At 47.9% G+C, this 17,726-nt stretch overlaps 1 protein-coding gene across 1 annotated transcript in view; it reads right to left on the bottom strand.

The window, feature by feature from the left end:
• Nucleotides 1-17,726, bottom strand: part of LOC134934681 (uncharacterized) — a 51,364-nt gene that overhangs the window by 28,620 nt on the left and 5,018 nt on the right. The window contains exon 6 of the mRNA XM_063930056.1: nucleotides 17,305-17,371. Within this exon, the coding sequence (XP_063786126.1) occupies nucleotides 17,305-17,371 (67 nt within the window). The remainder of the gene's footprint in view (nucleotides 1-17,304; nucleotides 17,372-17,726) is intronic.

Genomic DNA, 17,726 nt, shown 5'->3' with positions numbered 1-17,726 from the left:
CTATCTGTCTGTCTGTCTGTCTGTCTGTCTGTCTGTCTGTCTGTCTGTCTGTCTGTCTGTCTATCTATCTATCTATCTCTGTTCTTCATAGGCTCCTACATGGCTTGATGGATCTGGACCAAACTTTCAGGGCCAGGGCCACATATACAGTATATATATCTTATAAATAAAATTAATTTGTCTATTTGTTTGTTTGTTGCCTATCCGGTTATGCATTCGAACACCCCTGCACCGATTGGGATGAAACCAATGTGTGGTGGTCCAGTTGGATCCTGGCCAGGTTTTAGGGGATAAGGGTCCTGGTCAGACCTCACGGTGGAATGTGCCAGACAGAACTTTGGGAGCCTGCTCTGGCCCTCCCACTGGATGGATTTGGAAGAATATTACACAATGGGATAGAGTCAATCGGGCCTCACGGTAGCATGCACTGGGCAAAACTTTGACCCAGGGAACCTGTTCTGGGCCTTCCCCTGGATAGAACTGGAAGAAAACTGCTTCAATTGTGATGAAACCAGTGCAAGGTGGTCCATTTGGATCCTGGACAGGTTCTACGGGGGTTAGGGTCCAACGGTGGCTCCTAATTTTGAGTAGGAGGGGGGCTGCAGCTGCCAGGAGAGGAGTGAGCTGCCTCTACTGCTGTCAGCCATGTCCTGGAACTGCACATGCGCAAACCCCCTGCCAGTTATAGACTGTATCTGCTGCTGCACAGGATGCGATCCCCATGGACAGAATGGCGCATGCACAGTCAAGTGGCCACTTGACTGCGTATGCGCGAACCCCGGCTTCTATGAACTCAGCCACTTGACTGCATATGTGCCGTTCTCTCCGAGGGGATCGCATCCCGCTCTAGCAGTCCCGGAGGAAGGAAACACCTCCCAGTGGTAGTGCCCACACTGGGCTTGACTGGCAGGTAGGACATCTAATAGAAATCATCACTGTCAGTCACTGTGTAGCAACTGGCTCACTCCTTGCAGTGTCAGATTTTAGTGTGTGTATGTGTGTGTGTGTGTGTGGGGGGGGGGGGGGGGGGGAGGGGCTGCAGTCCCTAGGTTAGATCTGCCACTGTTAGGGTCCCAGTTGGACCTCACAGCAGAATTTGCCGGGCAGAACTTAGACCCAGGGAGCCTATTCGTTCCAATGGATGGATTTGGAACAACACTTTACAGGGTGGTAACAATGGACTGCAGAAGACATACTAGGGGGTTGGAGTTGGTTGGACCTCACTGCACAATGCACCATGGCAGAAGCTCTACTGCTGTTTCAGTGGAAACAGCCACCTTACTCAGGAGCACCTCCTGAGGAAGGTGGTTGTGTCCACTGAAACAGCTGCAGAGCTTATGCTGGGCTGGGAGGAAAAACGCCTGTGCCATTGTGCTGGATAAGTACTGTACCATGCTCTTATATACTACTGATTGTTTCTATTCAGTTTTTGCTACTATTATGTGAAATATATTGATTGTTTTGCAATTTAACTGGTGATATGCTGGTTTCTCTTTGCCTGTTCTTTGCTATACATTGAAACATATGCAATATTTATGTGGTTGCTGCTCTTATGACATGTGGCATAAATAAATGTGCATGGATCTTCTTTTGTATATATATATATATATATATATATATATATATATATATATATATATATACCAAACAGAAAACCCAGCACTCTCCTAAGCAGCTTCATTCACCTTAATGCTTTAATATACATCTAAATAAACAATGGGGTTCTGGATTATGAATTGTACAATGCATGTAAGCTTGCGGCCCACTCCACGGGACCCCATTTCACCGCAAGTCCTACTCTATCACAAAATTTCATATAGATTTTATAGAAACCAGGCAACTGCTGTCTCATAGAGGAAAATGTGCTTATCTGGTTTAAAGCTTACATGCCACACTTATGGCATTTAAAAGGTAAGACAGTCACCAACACAAATAACACAACTACACAAGTGTGCTTACCTGGTTTACAGCTCACCTGCCAACAGACTACTGGCTTTCAAAGTGAGACAGTCACCAACACACCTAAATAGCAGCTGATCCAGGTTAAAGGTAAATGAGCTTAGGGGTGCATGAGAGAGAGATATGGTCACAAATGGGCCAATTAAAAATTAACCCTGTTATAAAAACAAACACGAGGAACCACCGCACTCGCCATTCCCAGGGGTTGGGGTGCGGTGGGCTGTGACCACCAAACTCAAATATACCAAACAGAAACCCAGCACTCTCCTAAGCAGCTTCATTCACCTAAATGCTTTAATATACATCTAAATAAACAATGGGGTTTTGGTTTATATATATATATATATATATATATATACACAATACTGCGCAAAAGTTTTAGACAGGTGTGATAAAAATGCTGCAAAGTAAGAATGCTTTAAAAATTAGAAGTGTCAGCTAGGGATGAGCGGGTTCGGTTCCTCGGAATCCGAACCCGCCCGAACTTCAGTTTTTTTTACACGGGGCCGAGCGACTCGGATCTTCCCGCCTTGCTCGGTTAACCCGAGCGCGCCCGAACGTCATCATCCCGCTGTCGGATTCTCGCGAGGCTCGGATTCTATCGCGAGACTCGGATTCTATATAAGGAGCCGCGCGTCGCCGCCATTTTCACACGTGCATTGAGATTCATAGGGAGAGGACGTGGCTGGCGTCCTCTCCGTTTATAGAGAAGAGAGTGAGACAGTAGAGAGAGACACAGTAGTAATTTTGGGGAGCATTAGGAGGAGTACTAGTAGTTACTTGCTGAAGTGATAGATAGTGTGACTGTATTATCTGACTTGTGGGGGAGACACTGACAGTGGGGAGCAGTTAGAGTCTGAGAGCAGGACTCAGGAGTACACATAACGTACAGTGCACACTTTTGCTGCCAGAGTGCCACACTGCCATTGTGACCACACTGACCACCAGTATAATATATATTGTGATTGTCTGCTTAGGAGTACTACTTGCAAGTTGCTGATAGTGTGACCAGTGACCTGACCACCAGTTTAATAATCACCACCAGTGAGTTTAATATATATATATATATATATATATAATTGTATATAATATATATATAATATTGTATACCACCTACCCGTGTTTTTTTTTTTCTTTCTTCTTTATACATACTACTATAGTAGCTTACTGTAGCAGTCTGCGGTGCTGCTGAGCTGACAGTGTCCAGCAGGTCCGTCATCAGTCATTACATAATAAATATATATACCTGTCCGGCTGCAGTACTAGTGATATTATATATATATATATTGATTTCATCTCATTATCATCCAGTCTATATTAGCAGCAGACACAGTACGGTAGTCCACGGCTGTAGCTACCTCTGTGTCGGCAGTCGCTCGTCCATCCATAATTGTATACCACCTACCCGTGGGTTTTTTCTTTCTTTCTTCTTTATACATACTACTATAGTAGCTTACTGTAGCAGTCTGCGGTGCTGCTGAGCTGACAGTGTCCAGCAGGTCCGTCATCAGTCATTACATAATAAATATATATACCTGTCCGGCTGCAGTACTAGTGATATTATATATATATATATTGATTTCATCTCATTATCATCCAGTCTATATTAGCAGCAGACACAGTACGGTAGTCCACGGCTGTAGCTACCTCTGTGTCGGCAGTCGCTCGTCCATCCATAATTGTATACCACCTACCCGTGGGTTTTTTTTTTTCTTTCTTCTTTATACATACTACTATAGTAGCTTACTGTAGCAGTCTGCGGTGCTGCTGAGCTGACAGTGTCCAGCAGGTCCGTCATCAGTCATTACATAATAAATATATATACCTGTCCGGCTGCAGTACTAGTGATATTATATATATATATATTGATTTCATCTCATTATCATCCAGTCTATATTAGCAGCAGACACAGTACGGTAGTCCACGGCTGTAGCTACCTCTGTGTCGGCAGTCGCTCGTCCATCCATAATTGTATACCACCTACCCGTGGTTTTTTTTTTTCTTTCTTCTTTATACATACTACTATAGTAGCTTACTGTAGCAGTCTGCGGTGCTGCTGAGCTGACAGTGTCCAGCAGGTCCGTCATCAGTCATTACATAATAAATATATATACCTGTCCGGCTGCAGTACTAGTGATATTATATATATATATATATATATATATATATATTGATTTCATCTCATTATCATCCAGTCTATATTAGCAGCAGACACAGTACGGTAGTCCACGGCTGTAGCTACCTCTGTGTCGGCAGTCGCTCGTCCATCCATAATTGTATACCACCTACCCGTGGTTTTTTTTTCTTCTTTATACATACTACTATAGTAGCTTACTGTAGCAGTCTGCGGTGCTGCTGAGCTGACAGTGTCCAGCAGGTCCGTCATCAGTCATTACATAATAAATATATATACCTGTCCGGCTGCAGTACTAGTGATATTATATATATATATATATATTGATTTCATCTCATTATCATCCAGTCTATATTAGCAGCAGACACAGTACGGTAGTCCACGGCTGTAGCTACCTCTGTGTCGGCAGTCGCTCGTCCATCCATAATTGTATACCACCTACCCGTGGGTTTTTTTTTTCTTTCTTCTAAATACATACTACTATAGTAGCTTACTGTAGCAGTCTGCGGTGCTGCTGAGCTGACAGTGTCCAGCAGGTCCGTCATCAGTCATTACATAATAAATATATCTACCTGTCCGGCTGCAGTACTAGTGTGATATAATATATATTGATTTCATCTCATTATCATCCAGTCTATATTAGCAGCAGACACAGTACGGTAGTCCACGGCTGTAGCTACCTCTGTGTCTTTTAGTTGTGCCTATTAAAATATGTAGAACAAAAATGTTGAGGATCCAAAATTAGGGAAAGATCAAGATCCACTTCCACCTCGTGCTGAAGCTGCTGCCACTAGTCATGGCCGAGACGATGAAATGCCAGCAACGTCGTCTGCCAAGGCCGATGCCCAATGTCATAGTACAGAGCATGTAAAATCCAAAACACCAAATATCAGTAAAAAAAGGACTCCAAAATCTAAAATAAAATTGTCGGAGGAGAAGCGCAAACTTGCCAATATGCCATTTACCACACGGAGTGGCAAGGAACGGCTGAGGCCCTGGCCTATGTTCATGGCTAGTGGTTCAGCTTCACATGAGGATGGAAGCACTCAGCCTCTCGCTAGAAAACTGAAAAGACTCAAGCTGGAAAAAGCACCGCAAAGAACAGTGCGTTCTTCGAAATCCCAAATCCACAAGGAGAGTCCAATTGTGTCGGTTGCGATGCCTGACCTTCCCAACACTGGACGTGAAGAGCATGCGCCTTCCACCATTTGCACGCCCCCTGCAAGTGCTGGAAGGAGCACCCGCAGTCCAGTTCCTGATAGTCAGATTGAAGATGTCAGTGTTGAAGTACACCAGGATGAGGAGGATATGGGTGTTGCTGGCGCTGGGGAGGAAATTGACCAGGAGGATTCTGATGGTGAGGTGGTTTGTTTAAGTCAGGCACCCGGGGAGACACCTGTTGTCCGTGGGAGGAATAGGGCCGTTGACATGCCTGGTGAAAATACCAAAAAAATCAGCTCTTCGGTGTGGAAGTATTTCACCAGAAATGCGGACAACATTTGTCAAGCCGTGTGTTGCCTTTGTCAAGCTGTAATAAGTAGGGGTAAGGACGTTAACCACCTCGGAACATCCTCCCTTATACGTCACCTGCAGCGCATTCATAATAAGTCAGTGACAAGTTCAAAAACTTTGGGCGACAGCGGAAGCAGTCCACTGACCAGTAAATCCCTTCCTCTTGTAACCAAGCTCACGCAAACCACCCCACTAACTCCCTCAGTGTCAATTTCCTCCTTCCCCAGGAATGCCAATAGTCCTGCAGGCCATGTCACTGGCAATTCTGACGAGTCCTCTCCTGCCTGGGATTCCTCCGATGCATCCTTGCGTGTAACGCCTACTGCTGCTGGCGCTGCTGTTGTTGCTGCTGGGAGTTGATGGTCATCCCAGAGGGGAAGTCGTAAGCCCACTTTTACTACTTCCACCAAGCAATTGACTGTCCAACAGTCCTTTGCGAGGAAGATGAAATATCACAGCAGTCATCCTGTTGCAAAGCGGATAACTGAGGCCTTGACAACTATGTTGGTGTTAGACGTGCGTCCGGTATCCGCCGTTAGTTCACAGGGAACTAGACAATTTCTTGAGGCAGTGTGCCTCCGTTACCAAATACCATCTAGGTTCCACTTCTCTAGGCAGGCGATACCGAGAATGTACACGGACGTCAGAAAAAGACTCACCAGTGTCCTAAAAAATGCAGTTGTACCCAATGTCCACTTAACCACGGACATGTGGACAAGTGGAGCAGGGCAGGGTCAGGACTATATGACTGTGACAGCCCACTGGGTAGATGTATGGACTCCCGCCGCAAGAACAGCAGCGGCGGCACCAGTAGCAGCATCTCGCAAACGCCAACTCTTTCCTAGGCAGGCTACGCTTTGTATCACCGGTTTCCAGAATACGCACACAGCTGAAAACCTCTTACGGCAACTGAGGAAGATCATCGCGGAATGGCTTACCCCAATTGGACTCTCCTGTGGATTTGTGGCATCGGACAACGCCAGCAATATTGTGTGTGCATTAAATATGGGCAAATTCCAGCACGTCCCATGTTTTGCACATACCTTGAATTTGGTGGTGCAGAATTTTTTAAAAAACGACAGGGGCGTGCAAGAGATGCTGTCGGTGGCCAGAAGAATTGCGGGACACTTTCGGCGTACAGGCACCACGTACAGAAGACTGGAGCACCACCAAAAACGCCTGAACCTGCCCTGCCATCATCTGAAGCAAGAAGTGGTAACGAGGTGGAATTCAACCCTCTATATGCTTCAGAGGTTGGAGGAGCAGCAAAAGGCCATTCAAGCCTATACAATTGAGCACGATATAGGAGGTGGAATGTACCTGTCTCAAGCGCAGTGGAGAATGATTTCAACGTTGTGCAAGGTTCTGCAACCTTTTGAACTTGCCACACGTGAAGTCAGTTCAGACACTGCCAGCCTGAGTCAGGTCATTCCCCTCATCAGGCTTTTGCAGAAGAAGCTGGAGGCATTGAAGGAGGAGCTAAAAGGGAGCGATTCCGCTAGGCATGTGGGACTTGTGGATGGAGCCCTTAATTCGCTTAACAAGGATTCACGGGTGGTCAATCTGTTGAAATCAGAGCACTACATTTTGGCCACCGTGCTCGATCCTAGATTTAAAACCTACCTTGGATCTCTCTTTCCGGCAGACACAAGTCTGCTGGGGTTCAAAGACCTGCTGGTGACAAAATTGTCAAGTCAAGCGGAACGCGACGTGTCAACATCTCCTCCTTCACATTCTCCCGCAACTGGGGGTGCGAGGAAAAGGCTCAGAATTCCGAGCCCACCCGCTGGCGGTGATGCAGGGCAGTCTGGAGCGACTGCTGATGCTGACATCTGGTCCGGACTGAAGGACCTGACAACGATTACGGACATGTCGTCTACTGTCACTGCATATGATTCTCTCACCATTGAAAGAATGGTGGAGGATTATATGAGTGACCGCATCCAAGTAGGCACGTCAGACAGTCCGTACTTATACTGGCAGGAAAAAGAGGCAATTTGGAGGCCCTTGCACAAACTGGCTTTATTCTACCTAAGTTGCCCTCCCACAAGTGTGTACTCCGAAAGAGTGTTTAGTGCCGCCGCTCACCTTGTCAGCAATCTGCGTACGAGGTTACTTCCAGAAAATGTGGAGAAGATGATGTTCATTAAAATGAATTATAATCAATTCCTCCGTGGAGACATTGACCAGCAGCAATTGCCTCCACAAAGTACACAGGGAGCTGAGATGGTGGATTCCAGTGGGGACGAATTGATAATCTGTGAGGAGCGGGATGTACACGGTGATAATTTGGAGGATGATGATGAGGTGGACATCTTGCCTCTGTAGAGCCAGTTTGTGCAAGGAGAGATTAATTGCTTCTTTTTCGGTGGGGGTCCAAACCAACCCGTCATTTCAGTCACAGTCGTGTGGCAGACCCTGTCACTGAAATGATGGGTTGGTTAAAGTGTGCATGTCCTGTTTATACAACATAAGGGTGGGTGGGAGGGCCCAAGGACAATTCCATCTTGCACCTCTTTTTTCTTTCATTTTTCTTTGCGTCATGTGCTGTTTGGGGAGTGTTTTTTGGAAGGGCCATCCTGCGTGACACTGCAGTGCCACTCCTAGATGGGCCAGGTGTTTGTGTCGGCCACTAGGGTCGCTTATCTTACTCACACAGCTCCCTCATTGCGCCTCTTTTTTTCTTCTTTGCGTCATGTGCTGTTTGGGGAGTGTTTTTTGGAAGGGCCATCCTGCGTGACACTGCAGTGCCACTCCTAGATGGGCCAGGTGTTTGTGTCGGCCACTAGGGTCGCTTAGCTTACTCACACAGCTACCTCATTGCGCCTCTTTTTTTCTTCTTTGCGTCATGTGCTGTTTGGGGAGTGTTTTTTGGAAGGGCCATCCTGCGTGACACTGCAGTGCCACTCCTAGATGGGCCAGGTGTTTGTGTCGGCCACTAGGGTCGCTTAGCTTAGTCATCCAGCGACCTCGGTGCAAATTTTAGGACTAAAAATAATATTGTGAGGTGTGATGTATTCAGAATAGACTGAAAATGAGTGGAAATTATGGTTTTTGAGGTTAATAATACTTTGGGATCAAAATGACCCCCAAATTCTATGATTTAAGCTGTTTTTTAGGGTTTTTTGAAAAAAACACCCGAATCCAAAACACACCCGAATCCGACAAAAAAAATTCGGTGAGGTTTTGCCAAAACGCGGTCGAACCCAAAACACGGCCGCGGAACCGAACCCAAAACCAAAACACAAAACCCGAAAAATTTCAAGTGCACATCCCTAGTGTCAGCTAGCCCCAAGTAAGTAGCAGTGGTAAACTGCTGGGTGAAAAATTGAAACAGATAAAATGGGGATATCAGCGACCAGTGGTGTCGTTACAGTACTAATAATCAAGGCAGACTATATTCAATTACAAATTAACATGAGCACTTTATTTAGGACAAAGTATATAAAAACAAAGCATAAAATTCCACAAGAAAAAGAGACCAGCACTCACGTTTTGATGATGAAAAGAAAAAAGGGGTTTATTCCTTACAGAAGAAACATCTGGACATGATCCTAGTACTACAGCCTGACGGCAATTTCAACTCTCCGTGGTTTTCGTCAGGGGCAGGCCAATTACAAATTAACATGAGCACTTTATTTAGGACAAAGTATATAAAAAGCATAAAATTCCACTGTAGGTGGAGCCATACTAAGACAAAAAAGCAGCCTATTACAAGTAAGTTAAAAAAGCGGTATATGACAAAGTAAAAAATATATTGATTATTAGTACTGTAATGACACCATTGGTCGTTGATATCCCCATCATATCTGTTTAACTATATATATATATATATATATATATATATATATAAAACACAAAAAATTATCCTTATCTTGCGCCCAGAAAAAGCAGCACTACAGGTGAGATCTCCGTTGCCAGATCTCCAATTTACATAAACAGAAAAAACAATTCCTGAGTGCGCTAAAGTTCTTGTATAGATTGAGCGGAAGTCCTTCCAAATGGTATCCGGACGGCTTATCGATCCAGCAAAGACCGACAACCAACAGATCGACAACCTAAAATCGAACTTAACTTGATCGACAACACTAAAAGGTCGACAAACATTACATCGACAACAACAATAGGTCGACAACACCATGTCCGACAACAAAACAACACCGACAAACACAACATAGACACATGACAACATCGACAACATGTTCACAGACAAAAGAAAACATAGAACGGAAATATCACAGACATCACAATCATCGACAACAAACATATAGACATTCAAACTGATCGACACGAAACATATATACAAACCAATAGTTCGATAATACACTCATAGACAAACACAAACCTAGACAACAAGAAACATAGACAACAAATAGATCGACAACAAACAGATCGACACAACATTAATAGACATCACATGGAACAGACACACCGTAAGATAGACAAACATAAAGGTCGACAACATTAAAACAGACAACAAACAGATCGACACAACATTAATAGACATCACATGGAACAGACTCACCGTAAGATAGACAAACATAAAGGTCGACAACACTAAAACAGACAACAAACAGATCGACACAACATTAATAGACATCACATGGAACAGACACACCGTAAGATAGACAAACATAAAGGTCGACAACATTAAAACAGACAACAAACAGATCGACACAACATTAATAGACATAACAATAATAGACCTACCAATATTTCTACACTTTCCTCTTATGCGTGGAACTACAAGTCCAAGGCTGCCCGCCAATCTCCCACAAGCCTTTACCCACTGCCGCCAATCATTCCCTGCATGGTACACTATCCCCCCCCCCCCCCCCATCCCTGCGCACCCCTCTATTTCTGGACGTACACTCCTATGTGTTCTCTTCACACCCCACCCCCCTGCACCCCATCAGGCGTCTTGCATTAGACGCTACCCCCGTTGATAGCTTCAGCCGCCCGACTCTCCTCTTATGCCTGGAACTACAAGTCCAAGGCTGACCCCCAAGCTCCCACAAGCCTCTTATACCTGGAACTACAAGTCCAAGGCTGACCGCCAAGCTCCCACAAGCCTCTTATGCCTGGAACTACAAGTCCAAGGCTGACCGCCAAGCTCCCACAAGCCTTTACCCACTGCCGTCAATTATTCCCTGCATGGTACACTATCCCCCCCCCCATCCCTGCGCACCCCATCAGGCGTCTTGCATTAGACGCTACCCCCGTTAATAGCTTCAGCCGCCCGACTCTCCTCTTATGCCTGGAACTACAAGTCCAAGGCTGACCGCCAAGCTCCCACAAGCCTTTACCCACTGCCGTCAATTATTCCCTGCATGGTACACTATCCCCCCCCCATCCCTGCGCACCCCATCAGGCGTCTTGCATTAGACGCTACCCCCGTTAATAGCTTCAGCCGCCCGACTCTCCTCTTATGCCTGGAACTACAAGTCCAAGGCTGACCGCCAAGCTCCCACAAGCCTTTACCCACTGCCGTCAATCATTCCCTGCATGGTACACTATCCCCCCCCCCCCCCTCCCTGCGCACCCATACTAAACAAATTAAATCATGTTTATGTCTCCCTTACACCCCTATCTGTAGACTCCAAGTCTCTTACATACAAACACCATACTAATCCGAGTCACATAAAGTTCACCACTTATCTTATTGTCTCCTCCAGACCCCATGTCTCTCCTGTCAAAACCTTTGAATGATCACGCACCCAAGAACATGTTGGGTGCGTGTTGTTTTCAAACTCCAAATAATAAAACCCCCCCCCAGACTATTCTATGCACCCTCATTGAAGTCATCACCCTTCCCAAATTTACACCCCCCCCAATCCATCCAAAATGAAAAGCTTCCTCCGCTAATTTCCAAATCAAATACCCTCCTCTAAAGCATGGAACTACAAGTCCAAGGCTGCCCGCCAATCTCCCACAAGCCTTTACCCACTGCCGCCAATCATTCCCTGCATGGTACACTATCCCCCCCCCCCCCCCATCCCTGCGCACCCCTCTATTTTTGGACGTACACTCCTATGTGTTCTCTTCACACCCCACCCCCCTGCACCCCATCAGGCGTCTTGCATTAGACGCTACCCCCGTTAATAGCTTCAGCCGCCCGACTCTCCTCTTATGCCTGGAACTACAAGTCCAAGGCTGACCGCCAAGCTCCCACAAGCCTTTACCCACTGCCGTCAATTATTCCCTGCATGGTACACTAGCCCCCCCCATCCCTGCGCACCCCATCAGGCGTCTTGCATCAGACGCTACCCCGCTAATAGATTCAGCCGCCCGACTTTCCTCTTATGCGTGGAACTACAAGTACAAGGCTGCCCGACAATCTCCCACAAGCCTTTACCCACTGCCGTCAATCATTCCCTGCATGGTACACTATCCCCCCCCCCCCCCCATCCCTGCGCACCCCTCTATTTCTGGACGTACACTCCTATGTGTTCTCTTCACACCCCACCCCCCTGCACCCCATCAGGCGTCTTGCATTAGACGCTACCCCCGTTAATAGCTTCAGCCGCCCGACTCTCCTCTTATGCCTGGAAATACAAGTCCAAGGCTGACCGCCAAGCTCCCACAAGCCTCTTATGCCTGGAACTACAAGTACAAGGCTGACCGCCAAGCTCCCACAAGCCTCTTATGCCTGGAAATACAAGTCCAAGGCTGACCGCCAAGCTCCCACAAGCCTCTTATGCCTGGAACTACAAGTACAAGGCTGACCGCCAAGCTCCCACAAGCCTCTTATGCCTGGAACTACAAGTCCAAGGCTGACCGCCAAGCTCCCACAAGCCTTTACCCACTGCCGTCAATTATTCCCTGCATGGTACACTATCCCCCCCCCATCCCTGCGCACCCCATCAGGCGTCTTGCATTAGACGCTACCCCCGTTAATAGCTTCATCCGCCCGACTCTCCTCTTCTGCCTGGAACTACAAGTCCAAGGCTGACCGCCAAGCTCCCACAAGCCTTTACCCACTGCCGTCAATTATTCCCTGCATGGTACACTATCCCCCCCCCCATCCCTGCGCACCCCATCAGGCGTCTTGCATTAGACGCTACCCCCGTTAATAGCTTCAGCCGCCCGACTCTCCTCTTATGCCTGGAACTACAAGTCCAAGGCTGACCGCCAAGCTCCCACAAGCCTTTACCCACTGCCGTCAATCATTCCCTGCATGGTACACTATCCCCCCCCCCCCCCTCCCTGCGCACCCATACTAAACAAATTAAATCATGTTTATGTCTCCCTTACACCCCTATCTGTAGACTCCAAGTCTCTTACATACAAACACCATACTAATCCGAGTCACATAAAGTTCACCACTTATCTTATTGTCTCCTCCAGACCCCATGTCTCTCCTGTCAAAACCTTTGAATGATCACGCACCCAAGAACATGTTGGGTGCGTGTTGTTTTCAAACTCCAAATAATAAAACCCCCCCCCAGACTATTCTATGCACCCTCATTGAAGTCATCACCCTTCCCAAATTTACACCCCCCCCAATCCATCCAAAATGAAAAGCTTCCTCCGCTAATTTCCAAATCAAATACCCTCCTCTAAAGCATGGAACTACAAGTCCAAGGCTGCCCGCCAATCTCCCACAAGCCTTTACCCACTGCCGCCAATCATTCCCTGCATGGTACACTATCCCCCCCCCCCCCCCCCATCCCTGCGCACCCCTCTATTTTTGGACGTACACTCCTATGTGTTCTCTTCACACCCCACCCCCCTGCACCCCATCAGGCGTCTTGCATTAGACGCTACCCCCGTTAATAGCTTCAGCCGCCCGACTCTCCTCTTATGCCTGGAACTACAAGTCCAAGGCTGACCGCCAAGCTCCCACAAGCCTTTACCCACTGCCGTCAATTATTCCCTGCATGGTACACTAGCCCCCCCCATCCCTGCGCACCCCATCAGGCGTCTTGCATCAGACGCTACCCCGCTAATAGATTCAGCCGCCCGACTTTCCTCTTATGCGTGGAACTACAAGTACAAGGCTGCCCGACAATCTCCCACAAGCCTTTACCCACTGCCGTCAATCATTCCCTGCATGGTACACTATCCCCCCCCCCCCCCCCATCCCTGCGCACCCCTCTATTTCTGGACGTACACTCCTATGTGTTCTCTTCACACCCCACCCCCCTGCACCCCATCAGGCGTCTTGCATTAGACGCTACCCCCGTTAATAGCTTCAGCCGCCCGACTCTCCTCTTATGCCTGGAAATACAAGTCCAAGGCTGACCGCCAAGCTCCCACAAGCCTCTTATGCCTGGAACTACAAGTACAAGGCTGACCGCCAAGCTCCCACAAGCCTCTTATGCCTGGAACTACAAGTACAAGGCTGACCGCCAAGCTCCCACAAGCCTCTTATGCCTGGAACTACAAGTCCAAGGCTGACCGCCAAGCTCCCACAAGCCTTTACCCACTGCCGTCAATTATTCCCTGCATGGTACACTATCCCCCCCCCCATCCCTGCGCACCCCATCAGGCGTCTTGCATTAGACGCTACCCCCGTTAATAGCTTCAGCCGCCCGACTCTCCTCTTATGCCTGGAACTACAAGTCCAAGGCTGACCGCCAAGCTCCCACAAGCCTCTTATGCCTGGAACTACAAGTACAAGGCTGACCGCCAAGCTCCCACAAGCCTCTTATGCCTGGAACTACAAGTACAAGGCTGACCGCCAAGCTCCCACAAGCCTCTTATGCCTGGAACTACAAGTCCAAGGCTGACCGCCAAGCTCCCACAAGCCTTTACCCACTGCCGTCAATTATTCCCTGCATGGTACACTATCCCCCCCCCCATCCCTGCGCACCCCATCAGGCGTCTTGCATTAGACGCTACCCCCGTTAATAGCTTCAGCCGCCCGACTCTCCTCTTATGCCTGGAACTACAAGTCCAAGGCTGACCGCCAAGCTCCCACAAGCCTTTACCCACTGCCGTCAATCATTCCCTGCATGGTACACTATCCCCCCCCCCCCCTCCCTGCGCACCCATACTAAACAAATTAAATCATGTTTATGTCTCCCTTACACCCCTATCTGTAGACTCCAAGTCTCTTACATACAAACACCATACTAATCCGAGTCACATAAAGTTCACCACTTATCTTATTGTCTCCTCCAGACCCCATGTCTCTCCTGTCAAAACCTTTGAATGATCACGCACCCAAGAACATGTTGGGTGCGTGTTGTTTTCAAACTCCAAATAATAAAACCCCCCCCCAGACTATTCTATGCACCCTCATTGAAGTCATCACCCTTCCCAAATTTACACCCCCCCCAATCCATCCAAAATGAAAAGCTTCCTCCGCTAATTTCCAAATCAAATACCCTCCTCTAAAGCATGGAACTACAAGTCCAAGGCTGCCCGCCAATCTCCCACAAGCCTTTACCCACTGCCGCCAATCATTCCCTGCATGGTACACTATCCCCCCCCCCCCCCCCCATCCCTGCGCACCCCTCTATTTTTGGACGTACACTCCTATGTGTTCTCTTCACACCCCACCCCCCTGCACCCCATCAGGCGTCTTGCATTAGACGCTACCCCCGTTAATAGCTTCAGCCGCCCGACTCTCCTCTTATGCCTGGAACTACAAGTCCAAGGCTGACCGCCAAGCTCCCACAAGCCTTTACCCACTGCCGTCAATTATTCCCTGCATGGTACACTAGCCCCCCCCATCCCTGCGCACCCCATCAGGCGTCTTGCATCAGACGCTACCCCCGTTAATAGCTTCAGCCGCCCGACTCTCCTCTTATGCCTGGAACTACAAGTCCAAGGCTGACCGCCAAGCTCCCACAAGCCTTTACCCACTGCCGTCAATTATTCCCTGCATGGTACACTAGCCCCCCCCATCCCTGCGCACCCCATCAGGCGTCTTGCATCAGACGCTACCCCGCTAATAGATTCAGCCGCCCGACTTTCCTCTTATGCGTGGAACTACAAGTACAAGGCTGCCCGACAATCTCCCACAAGCCTTTACCCACTGCCGTCAATCATTCCCTGCATGGTACACTATCCCCCCCCCCCCCCCATCCCTGCGCACCCCTCTATTTCTGGACGTACACTCCTATGTGTTCTCTTCACACCCCACCCCCCTGCACCCCATCAGGCGTCTTGCATTAGACGCTACCCCCGTTAATAGCTTCAGCCGCCCGACTCTCCTCTTATGCCTGGAAATACAAGTCCAAGGCTGACCGCCAAGCTCCCACAAGCCTCTTATGCCTGGAACTACAAGTACAAGGCTGACCGCCAAGCTCCCACAAGCCTCTTATGCCTGGAACTACAAGTACAAGGCTGACCGCCAAGCTCCCACAAGCCTCTTATGCCTGGAACTACAAGTCCAAGGCTGACCGCCAAGCTCCCACAAGCCTTTACCCACTGCCGTCAATTATTCCCTGCATGGTACACTATCCCCCCCCCCATCCCTGCGCACCCCATCAGGCGTCTTGCATTAGACGCTACCCCCGTTAATAGCTTCAGCCGCCCGACTCTCCTCTTATGCCTGGAACTACAAGTCCAAGGCTGACCGCCAAGCTCCCACAAGCCTTTACCCACTGCCGTCAATTATTCCCTGCATGGTACACTATCCCCCCCCCCATCCCTGCGCACCCCATCAGGCGTCTTGCATTAGACGCTACCCCCGTTAATAGCTTCAGCCGCCCGACTCTCCTCTTATGCCTGGAACTACAAGTCCAAGGCTGACCGCCAAGCTCCCACAAGCCTTTACCCACTGCCGTCAATCATTCCCTGCATGGTACACTATCCCCCCCCCCCCCCTCCCTGCGCACCCATACTAAACAAATTAAATCATGTTTATGTCTCCCTTACACCCCTATCTGTAGACTCCAAGTCTCTTACATACAAACACCATACTAATCCGAGTCACATAAAGTTCACCACTTATCTTATTGTCTCCTCCAGACCCCATGTCTCTCCTGTCAAAACCTTTGAATGATCACGCACCCAAGAACATGTTGGGTGCGTGTTGTTTTCAAACTCCAAATAATAAAACCCCCCCCCAGACTATTCTATGCACCCTCATTGAAGTCATCACCCTTCCCAAATTTACACCCCCCCCAATCCATCCAAAATGAAAAGCTTCCTCCGCTAATTTCCAAATCAAATACCCTCCTCTAAAGCATGGAACTACAAGTCCAAGGCTGCCCGCCAATCTCCCACAAGCCTTTACCCACTGCCGCCAATCATTCCCTGCATGGTACACTATCCCCCCCCCCCCACCCATCCCTGCGCACCCCTCTATTTCTGGACGTACACTCCCATTCTTCTCATACCTCCCCCTGTACCCCTTTATGTGCCTCTAATGAGACTCTGTCACCTACAAAGTTATTTCTATTGCGTGTCGCTACAAGTCTCATTCCGGACCATGAACAATCGTATGACGGCACTCTCCATATATTATTGACAAACCTCTCTAAGTATACATTTTTTATATTTTATACTAGTATAGGTATGTATCCTAATAAAAGTTTTTTATTTAAATCCAATCAATATCCCAACGTTTTACCCTTAAAAAATATTTGTTAATTTTAACCCTCCCACTTATTTAAATTTAAAGTTTTGGCCATTGGTTACATTTGAATATATTTTAACTCTCCTCCCTCTTCAAAATGCTATAAAGAGTTACTCTTAGCTCAGGTCTACATAATCGACATTCATCCAGCCTTCTGATCAAGTACTCATTCGTATTTCAACTATGGCTGATGAACCTTCATGTCGTTTGGTTCCTTCTACAAGAGGAATGCTCTTAAACATAGACGGATATCTTTTGGCAAAAAACAAGCAGCGTGGTGATGTCGTCTATTGGCACTGCACAGAGAGGAAGACCGGCCCTTGTTCATGTTTTGCAAAGACGACCATTGTTGCAGGACAGCACCAACTTAATACTCATGGAGAACATACTCATACTCCGAAGGCTGAAAAAACAGATGTTGCCATTGCCAAGGCATCAATAAAGCAACGTGCAAGGGATACCAATGATCCACCATCTGTAATAATTCAAGCGGTTACTGCCCAAATGCCGTCTACTAGTGCTGCCTGTCTTCCTAACAGTGAATCCCTCCGTAAACTTGTGAAAAGGGTAAGGAGAGCGGATTGCCCA

This window comes from Pseudophryne corroboree, chromosome 6 (genome assembly GCF_028390025.1).
Source record: "Pseudophryne corroboree isolate aPseCor3 chromosome 6, aPseCor3.hap2, whole genome shotgun sequence".
NCBI lineage: Eukaryota > Metazoa > Chordata > Amphibia > Anura > Myobatrachidae > Pseudophryne > Pseudophryne corroboree.
This window is presented reverse-complemented; position numbering and strand designations above follow the sequence as displayed.